The sequence below is a fragment of the Mastomys coucha genome, unplaced genomic scaffold, assembly GCF_008632895.1.
Source record: "Mastomys coucha isolate ucsf_1 unplaced genomic scaffold, UCSF_Mcou_1 pScaffold6, whole genome shotgun sequence".
NCBI classification, from domain to species: Eukaryota; Metazoa; Chordata; class Mammalia; order Rodentia; family Muridae; genus Mastomys; species Mastomys coucha.
Window position 1 is genome coordinate 13,870,830 of NW_022196912.1, and position 10,759 is coordinate 13,881,588.

The 10,759-nt window shown below is 42.6% G+C and overlaps 1 protein-coding gene across 1 annotated transcript in view; it reads left to right on the forward strand.

The window, feature by feature from the left end:
* The window catches only part of Cdkl4 (cyclin dependent kinase like 4), a 70,063-nt gene extending 62,480 nt beyond the window's left edge, over positions 1–7,583 (forward strand). Inside the window, exon 9 of the mRNA XM_031356115.1 lies at positions 7,555–7,583. Coding sequence (XP_031211975.1) covers positions 7,555–7,566 — 12 coding nt within the window. The 3' untranslated portion in view covers positions 7,567–7,583. The remainder of the gene's footprint in view (positions 1–7,554) is intronic.
* The last annotated feature ends 3,176 nt before the right edge of the window (positions 7,584–10,759 follow it).

Below are 10,759 nucleotides of genomic sequence, written 5' to 3' on the forward strand. Positions count from 1 at the left end.
CTATCTCGAAAAACCAAAAAAAAAAAAAAATTCATTTATTATTTATATGACTACACTGTAGTTGTCTTCAGACTCACACCCAGAAGAGTACATCAGATCCCATTGTGAGCCACCGTGTAGTTGCTGGGACTTGAACTCAGGACCTCTGCAAGAATAGTCAGTGCTCTTAACCACTGAGCTATCTCTCCAGCCCTGCCTTCCCTCCCCCCATCTTCTTTTCATGTTTTGTTTTTGAGACAGTCTTATGCTGTTCTTGAACTTGATTGGTAACCAGGGATTATCTTGAATTCCTGACCCTCTTGCCTCTACTTTCTGAGGACTGAGATTGCTTGTACCAGTATGTTTCTTTGTAGGAAAATTACGCATGTATTTACTCTGTTTTTAAAAATAAACTGAAGCTAGGTGGTCCTAGAACTCAAGAGGCAGAGGCATAAGCAGGTGAATTTCTGAGTTCAAGGCTAGCCTGGTCTACAGAGTGAGTTCCAGAATGGCCAGGACTACACAGAGAAACCCTGTCTCAAAAACAAACAAACAAACAAAACAAAACAAAACAAAACAAAAAAACCCACTCAATCAATATAAAAAAATAAAACCAAACTGTTTGTGGCAGCACATGTCTGAAATCACAGTACCTGAAAGGCTGGCAGGAGAATTGCCACAAGTGTGACATTGGTCTATGCTATATAATGAGTGATTTCTATGACTTATTTATTTATTAATTCACTTTTGAGACCTCTGTAGCCCTGGCTGGCCTGGAACTCACAGAGATCTGCCTTCCTTTGCCTCTGGAGTGCTGGGATTAAAAGTGTCCACAACCTTCCATGGCCTTAGTTGTATTTTTAAGTGTGTGTGTGTGTGTGTGTGTGTACACTCATGAGAGTGCAGATACTGGAAGAATCTTGGAAGAAGGCATTGTATTCCTTGGAACTAGAGCTACAGACAGTTGTGAACTCACACTTTGTCCTCTGCAAGAGCAGTAAGTGCTCTTAAGCACCATGCAGTCTCTCCAGCCTCCCTGACTGATTTCCTAAAGTTCTAGAGACAAGGAATAAAGATTAAAGTGGAAAAGATGCACTCGTTCTTTAACCTTTTTTAAAAAGTTTTTTTTTTTTTTTATGTGTGAGTGTTTCACCTCCATGTACACATACACATGCACTGTGAGCATGCCTGGTGTTTGAAGAGACCAGGTCCCCTGCAAACGGAGTTTGTGACAGAGGGTGGTGAGCCTCCATGTGGAAAGGGAACCCAGTCCTCTGTAAAAGCAGAAAGTATTTTACATCGATGAGCATCTCTCTAGCACTCCTTGAGCTTCTTGTAAGAGTTCCATCTTCATCCCTGGATACCTCTTAAAGGCCCCAACTAGTCACCACTGCATTTGGGGTTAGGGTTCAACATAGGAATCCCAGGAGACAGAAACATCAGGAGGCCAAAGGTCCCATGTTTATCTTGAGACAAAGTCCTTACTGGAATCCTCCAACTTGGGAAAGAGTTATCCTTTTAACAAAGAGATAAGCATTCCAAACAAGTTGACATTTAAGTAACAATAAGAGGCTTTTAATAATTTATAAGCAACCCAACTTAAACCTTTTGGAAAACAAATTAAGAGTTAACATCAGCTGACCCAGTAGCTGATCTTTAAAGAAGCCTATACTTTGGGGAATGTATCTTGAATACTTGTGCTTGGAAAGGGTCTCATGATTGTCAGATGCTTAAAAACCTCAACAGTATAACCACACGCCAAAACAAAAAACATTTCTGCACAGTTAAGAAGAAGGAAAAAACAACACCTTGCAAACAATTTTCCAACCCCTTTTATTCATTGACCAACATTTAAAATGAATATTTATTTCGTGTGCTTGTATGTGTATGGATATGCATGAGCCATCAAAGTCCAGAGTTCCTTCTCTCCCTGAGTCATGTGGGATTCATCAATCTCAGGCCACCAGGCTTAGCCAGGGAATCTTTAACTCACTTAGCCCTCTAGCAGTCTGTAAGTGACTTTTTTAAAAATTGGATATTTTGTTTGTTTACATTTCAAATGTTATCCCCTTTCCTGATGTCCCCTCTGCCATCCCCCTATTTCATCCCCCTTTAATCTGCTTCTATGAGGGTGCTCCCCCATCCACCCACTCACTCCCACCTCACTGCCCTAGCGTTCCCCTACACTGGGGCATCAAGCCTTCACAGGACCAAGGGCCTCTCCTCCCACTGATGCCAGATAAGGCCTCTTCAGCTCCTTCAGTCCTTCAGTCCTTCCCCTAACTCCTCCACTGGGGTCCCTGTGCTCAGTCCAATGGTTGACTGTGAGCATCTGCTTCTGTAATGGTCAGGATCTGGCAGAGCCTCTCAGGAGGCAGCTGTATCAGGCTCCTGTCAGCAAGCACTTCTTGGCATCAGCAATAGTGTCTGGCTTTGCTGTCTGCACGTGGGATGGATCCCCAGGTGGGGCAGTCTCTGGATGGCCTTTCCTTCAGTCTCTGTTCCACTCTTTGTCCCTGCATTTCCTTTGGACAGTAGCAATCCTAGGTTAACATTTTGGAGATGGGTGGGTGGCCCCATCCCTCAACCAGGTGACCTCTGGATATGGTCTCCACAGGTTCTCCCTTCCCTTTGTGGGGTATTTTAGCTAATGTCATCCCGTGGGGTCCTGGGAGGCTCTTGCTTTCCTGGCATCTGGGACTTTCTGGTTGCTACCCCAAGTTGCCCATCCTCCATTGCTACACATCTCTGTTCAGTTTCCCTACCCTCTGTACATCTCCTCCATCTCCTTCTATACCTGATTCTGCTCCTCTTTTTCCCCCTCCCCCTCTTCTCTTCCTTCCAAGTCCCTCCCACCCTCTACTTCCCTTGATTATATTGTTCTCCCTTGTAAGTAGGACTGAAGCATCCACTCTTCGGTCTTCCTTTCTCTTGAGCTTCATGTGGTCCATGAGTTGTATCATGGGTATTCCATGCTGTTTGCCTAAAATCCACTTATTAGTGAGTACATGCCATGTATGCTCTTGTGTGACTCAGGATATTTTCTAGATCCATCCATTTGCCTATGAATTTCATGAAGTCGTTGTTCATTGTTTTTATTAGCTAAATAGTACTCCATTGTGTAAATGTACTACATTTTCTGTATCCATTCTTCTGTTGAGGGACATCTGGGTTGTTTCCAGTTTCTGGCTATTATAAATATGGAGGAATATTCTTCTTTCTCCACATACTCACTAGCATCTGCTGTCACCTGAGGTTTTTTTTTGGGGGGGTGCGTCTTTTGAGACTGTGTAGCCCTGGCTGTCCTCAAACTCAGAAATCTGCCTGCCTCTTCTTCCCAAATGCTGGGATTAAAGTTGTGTGCCACCACTACCTGGAATCTGAGTTTTTGATCTTAGCTATTCTGACTGGTGTGGAGGTGGAATCTCAGGGTTGTTTTGATTTGCATTTCCCTGATGACTAAGGATGTTAAACATTTGTTTAGGTGCTTCTCAGCCATTCCAGTTTCTTCAGTTGAGAATTCTCTTTGTAGCTCTGTTCCCCATTTTTTAATAGGGCTATTTGGTTCTCTGGAGTCTGTTAGTCTATGTCTTTTTATTGGGGAATTGAGTTCATTGATGTTAAGAGATATTAAGGAAAAGTGATTGTTGCTTCCTGTTATTTTTGTTCTTAAAGATGGAATTATGTATGGCTATCTTCTTTTGGGCTTGTTGAAAGAGGATTGCTTTCTTTATTTTTCTGGGGTGTAGTTTCCCTCCTTGTGTTGGAGTTTTCCACCTATTATCCTTTATAGGACTGGGTTTGTGGAAAGATATTGTGTAAATTTAGTTTTGTCATGGAATATCTTGGTCTCTCCATCTATGGTAATTGAGAGTTTTACTGGGTATAGTAGCCTGGCTGGCATTTGTGTTCTCTTAGGGTCTGTATGACATCTACCCAAGATCTTCTAGCTTTCAGAGTCTCTGGTGAGAAGTTTTGTGTAATTCTGATAGGTCTGCCATTATATGTTACTTGACCTTTTTCCCTTACTGCTTTTAATATTCTTTCTTTGTTTTGTGCATTTGGTGTTTTGACTATTATGAGGAATTTCTCTTCTGGTCCAGTCTATTTAGAGTTCTGTAGGCTTCTTGTATGTTCATCTCTTTCTTTAGGGAAGTTTTCGTTTATAATTTTGTTGAAGATATTTACTGGCCCTTTAAGTTGGGAATCTTCACTCTCTTCTATACCTATTATCCTTAGGTTTGATCTTCTCATTGTATCCTGGATTTCCTGGATGTTTTGGGTTAGGAGCTTTTTGCATTTTGCATTTTCTTTGACTGTTGTGTCAATGTTTTCTATGGTGTCTTCTGCCCCTGAGATTCTCTCTTCTATCTCTTGTATTCTGTTGATGATGCTTGTGTTTATGACTCCTGATCTCTTTCCTAGATTTTCTATCTCCAGGGTTGTCTCCTTTTGTGACTTCTTTATTGTTTGTATTTTCATTTTTAGATCTTGGATGGTTGTGTTCATTTTCTTCACCTGTTTGGTTGTGTTTTCCTGGAATTCTTTAAGGGATTTTTGTGTTTCCTCTGTAAGGATTTCTACCTGTTTACTTGTGTTCTCCTGTATTTCTTTAAGGAAGTTATTTATGTCCTGCTTAAAGTCCTCGATCATCTTTATGAGATGGGATTTTAGATCAGAATATTGCTTTTCAGGTGTGTTAGAGTATCCAGGAATTGCTGTTGTGGGAGAACTGGGTTCTGATGATGCCTAGCCTTGGTTTCTGTTCCTTATGTTCTTGCTCTTGCCTCTCGCTATCTGCTTATCTGTGGTGTTAGCTGGTCTTGCTGTTTCTGACTGTGGCTTGTCCCTCCTGTAAGCCTGTGTGTCAGTACTCCTGGGAGACCAACTCTCTCCCGACAGGATTTGACTATGGAGAGCTTTGCACAGGGTCAGCTCTGGGACACAAATAGAAACCAGAAGGATCCTGTCCTTGCCAACTCATTTTAAATATGTCTGGTTAAATGTTTAAAAATCGATCAACTAAGAATTCATGTTAAAAATTAATTATCTGGTCTCAAAAAAAAATCATTTTCTTAGCTAATTATGTTTCAAGAAAACACACAATTGTTAGACAGTATTAAAATGAGTATTATGATTTGATAATCTTATTCAATAATAAATTCATAGATGTCTCCTGCTCTGCTAGGATAGGTATATGCTACCACACCCAGCCTAATCCCCTCCCTTCCTTTCTCCTTCCCACCTTCCTCCTTTATTGTGTGGCATTGGCAGCCTTTACAATAGCAGCCCTCAACCTGCCTAATGCCGTGACACTTGACTACAGGTCCTCACGTTGTGGCGACCCCCAACCATAAAATTGTTTTGTTGCTACTTCATAACTGTAATTTTGCTACTGCTATGAGTCATAATGTAAATATATGATATGCAGGATATGTGATATGAGACCTCCAAAGTGGTAATGACTCATAGGCTGAGAACCACTGCTTTACAAGAACATGTTTTTAAAGTTTATGTTCGTGCATGTGTGTGAGTGGGTATATGTGTATGTGTGTGTGTGTGTACACAGGTATGTGCAGGAGTGTGTATAGGTGTGCCAGAGCCCCAGGATGTCTGTTACATGTAGGTACATTTTACCCATAGTCACCATATCTCGAGGGCTCACATGTGGCCAATGGCCTCTGTACAGACAACACAGCTCTAGGGAGTTGGGCTTTAAATGGGATTTGTCTTCCTTATTATCAATGTCATTCCTAACTTGGTCTGTTTCTTTCTGGAATAGTGTATTGAAAACAAACAGTCATAGAATTTTTTACCAACAATCTTTCAAAACAACAGGTCAGAAATGTTGGTATCAGGGCCTCTGAAACCCATGATGTCACGTAGGTGGGTCTCACAGACCTGTTGCCCAGGCAACAGCCACCATATTCCCAGAAACCATTGGGCTCACCTCCCACCTTTATCTGCCACCACCTCACCTCCCCTCACCTCACCCCATATATATATGTGTGTGTGGGGAATGCCTCTCTCTCTCTCTCTCCTCTCTTCTCTCTCTCTCTCTCTCTCTCTCTCTCTCTCTCTCTCTCTCTCTCTCTCTTCTCTTTCTGCTACCACCCTATCTCTCTCCCCCAATTAAACCTCTTACATGTGGAACAGTTTGGGCCTAGTATGTGTTGTGTCCTGATGTGAGCCACTATTCTAACACATCAAGAAAGACACCATCAATGAGGATCAGAGTTCTATATGGTTCTGTTGAAAATAGTCTGGAGATTTGTTTTTTTTTTTGCATCTAAAATCCCTCATCTGTTTTCTTAGTTGAATGTAGCCTGAAAGAATCTTGAAGCAGAGCAGTGCCCCCTCTGCTCTGACCTAAGCTGAGTAAGTTGTTAACCCCAGAAAATATGAGCGAGGGTATTCATCAGGTTCCAGTTCTCATCAAGGGGAGCCTGCTGGCTTTACCCTGTCGTCTTCCTTCCTTTTGGCTTGAGTAGGGATAACTACACTAACCTTGGAGGGCACCAATCACTATGGTCCCTCTGCTGAGGATGTAGCTCAGGGATGGTGTTGCTTACCTAGCACATATAAGTCCATCACTTCCATCACCAGTGCTACAAAGGAACAGCAGACATACAGGATCCATAAATGTTTATGGAGCACAGATGCCCACTCATTTAGACCTTTTACCTTGGACTGTTTGTTACATGACAGAGAAGAAAGCATCTATGTAGCTTGAATGCCCGGATTTGGGAGTCTCAGAGGGATAAGTGTTCTTTACTCTGATTCAGTTACTTCAGCTACTCAGCATTGACCACTGCTTCCTTAGGTACACTCCCGCAGCTATTTGAAAGCTCCTTAATGTGTCATGAGACATGAATACCAAGCTAGACTCCAGTGAGTCACTCTGGGAAAGCTGGGGAGGGAAGGAAATCACTTGGAAGCCTGTGTTACCAAGGAAGTGCTAGCTTCCCCGCCAGCTTTATCTCTCCACTGCTCACTCACCTGCTCCATCTGCCCAGGGCTCCAGCCTGTAAGGAAACACTCTGGGCTACTGTTTATCTGATGGCTGTTCTACTTTGCTTTCTGTTGCAGCGATAAACACCACAACCAAAAGCGACTAAAGAGGGCAGAGTTTATTTCTGTTTACACTTCCAGGTCATAGTCCGCCATTAAGGGAAATCATAGGACCTGAAAGAGAAATGACAAAGGAATGCCGCTTACTGCAAGCTCGCTCTCGGTTATCTAGCTTACACAGCCAAGAACCACCTGCCTAGGGATGGCACCGCCCTCAGTGGACTGAGCCCTCTCACACCAATTAGCAATCAAGAAAATGCCCCACAGACATGTCATAGGGCAATCTGATCTGAGCAAGTCCATAGTTGGCGACTCTGTCAGATAACTGTGTCAAGTTGACAGCTGAAGCTAACTAGGACAGTAGCCAATAGTGGGAATATTAATTTCCTTTACCAGAATTTTGTCCGCCTGGGCCTTGCTGGAGTTTGACTGCAGAGCTTTGTATATTGCTAGGCGAAAGTTCTACTTAACTGAAGTGAATAATTTTTTTTTTCTTTTTCTGAGGACAACCTGTAAAAGTCGGTCCTCCCCACCACCTGGCTCCTGGGATTGAATCTGGATCCTCAGGCTTGGCAGCCAGGATCTGTATCTGCTGATCTACCTTGCCAGCCCAGGATATCTTGTTTCTACACAGAATTCAAGAAATAAATGACAAAAATATTTTTCAACATGGGAGTCATTCAGTTGTAACTGATGCCACGCACGAGGCACCAAGAGCAAGTATTAGCTCAGAGCAAGCTCAGTTCTTACCAGGCTCTCTCCATCACGCATTTCAAACTTCCTAAGGGATAGTCTCTCACTATTACTTATTGCATTACATCATGACTATTTCCTTTTCCTGGATTCTGAAAATGGTTATTCTCACTTGGGGTATAAAATGGCACTCAGAGCGACTAATGGTAAACTCTTTGTTTTAGTTTCATTTCTGTTTTTGTGATTAAAAACACTCTGATCAAAAGAAACTTTGGGGAGGAAAGGGCTTTTTCAGCTTACAATTCCAGGTCATAATCTATCATTGAGGGAAGTCAGCAGGAACTTGAAGGCAGGCATGGCTCTGTTCCATGCTGACCTAGGAATTGATTTTACAGCCAAAGAAATATAGATCAAGAACCATGAAAGATGCTGCTGGCTCTCTCACAGTCCAGGTTACACTCTGCTAGCTTTACTATACTGTGTAGGAACCACCTGTAGGGACAGCTGGGTCCTACAGTGTGCTGGGCCCTTCTGCATGAATTAACAGTGAAGACAATCTCCCACGGACACACCCACAGGGCCAATCTTACCTAGGCAACTCCTCAATTGATTCTAGGCTGTGTCAAGTTGACAGTTAAAACTAGCCAGGTCGCTGGGGCAGTGGTGGCACATGCCTTTAATTCCAGCACTTGGGAGGCAGAGGCAGGTGGATTTCTGAGTTCGAGGCCAGCCTGGTCTACAGAGTGAGTTCCAGGACAGCCAGAGCTATACAGAGAAACCTTGTCTCGAAAAACCAAAAAAAAAAAAAAAAAAGCTAGCCAGATCACTGTGCATAACCCTTTGCATATATGCATGTGGTATATGTCTATGTGTGGAGTTTGTATAGGAGTACACAGGTGTCCTGTCCCACATGTATGTGTATAGAGGGCAGAGGTCAATGTGGGGTGTTTTCTAGGGACCTGAACCTAGGTTCCCATGCTTGCAAGGCAAGAGCATTCCAGCCTGAGCCATTTCTCCAGCTGAATTCTTATGCTAAGTTACTGTGTTTCTCGTGGCTCAGCCCTGTCCTGAACCACCTGTGAGGCTAGGATTCCCAATGGATTAAAACTATATTCCAAATGGATTTTAAAATTAGTAAAATTAAATACTTTATTTTCTCTGTGGCGCCTGGGTTTGGCCAGGTGAATTCAGAGCCTTGCACAGGCTCTGTGAGCCCCAGCCACAGAGCCACATCCCCTCGCACAGGCTCTGTGAGCCGCAGCCACAGAGCTACATCCCCTCGCACAGGCTCCGTGAACCCCAGCCGCAGAGCTACATCCCCAACTATAATACTTTTACTTCTATTTTTCTTTCTTTTAAATTTTTTTCCTTTTTTCTTTTTCTTTTTCTTTCTGTCTTTCTTTTTCTCATAGAAGGGGAATACTATTTTTTTGTTTTGTTTTGGTTTTTGGTTTTTTTTGTTTGTTTGTTTTGTTTTTTTTGGTTTTTTCCGAGACAGAGTTTCTCTGTGTAGTCTTCATTGGCTGTCCTGGTACTCTGTAGACCTGGCTGGCCTCAAACTCAGAAATCCGCCTGCCTCTGCCTCCCAAGTGCTGGGATTGAAGGCATGTGCCACCACCGCCTGGCAGGAGGGGAATACTATTATAAATAAATAATGACTTTTTAATTTAATTCTTTTTGTTGTTGTTTTGAGAGAATCTATCACTATGTAACCCTCCTGTCTTCAGCCACTTCCCAAGAACTGAGATTATGGGGACAGTGGCTCATAATACAATATTATTAAAAACAAATGAGTGAACTTGGACAACATTCTACTATGTGAGAGAGGCCAGGTACAACAGCCAAGAACACATGGCTCTATTTATGTGCTCTCTAGAATATCCAAATTCCTAGCAAGAGCAGAAGAGTGGTTTCCAGAGACTGGGAGGCATGTGGAGGGAGGGAAGTTATCGTTTGATAAGGACGGTTGTGTTCAGGCCAACAAGTACACTCTGGGACTGGACAATGGTGATAAGCCACACAGCCCTGGGAATACCTAACTCTGCTCTATTCCACTTGGGCAGTGTGTCCCTGCAAGCCTAGTATATGGAAGACTGAAATAGGAGCCAATGTGATCTATACAGTGACATCAAGGCTAGCCTGGGCTAAATGATGAGCTCCCATCTCAAACGAGATAAAACCAAACCCCAAGAAAAATACATCTAAAAGCTGCTTAAATGGAAGCCAGCATGGTGTGCATGGGTAGAATCACATTAGCATGCAGAGGGCAGAGGCAGGAAGACTGAGTTTGGAGTTGAGTCTGGCTATATAGTGAGATCCACACCCAACAAAATGGTTCAATGCTCAGTTTTGTGTTTGTTTGCTTGCTTGTTTGTTTGTTGTCTTTTGCCACAATTTTAAAAAGGCAAAAAAAAAAAAAAATAAGGTATTTTGATGATTTCATAATCCCAGCATTCACTTGGGGAAGTAAAGCAAGTTCAAAGTTGGCATGGATTACAGAGTGACACCTTGTCTCAAAACACACACACACACACACCAAACAAAAAGCCCCACAGAACAAACCAAAATTCTAAAAATAAAAATTTAAGGGCAAGAAAAAAAGGAGCTGTTGATGCATATAGCAACAGAGGTAAATTTGAGGCATTGTAGAAATCAGGTTGAATGAAAGTTCCAAACACAAAGATCTGTGCAAGTTTACTTATGTACATGTAAATATATGAACTATTGTTAAATATAACTGCAGGCAGCTATTCCTTTAGACTGCTTGCACCAGGCCGCATTAATATGGAGTTGGAGTCATGGTGAAGTACCACTCACCAAACCCAAACTAATTTGCTAGACTTTCCCAGAAATCATCAGGAGGAAGAAATAATATCTAAATCCCCCAAGCAGGCCAGTTTCAGCATGGTAAGGAAGTGCCCTCTGAGTTAACCCTATGAAGAAGGGAACTTAAATGCCTAGGCCCCTCTGTTTCTGTTTCTACTTTCTTCAGCCCCCTTTCTGCCTATATAGAAAC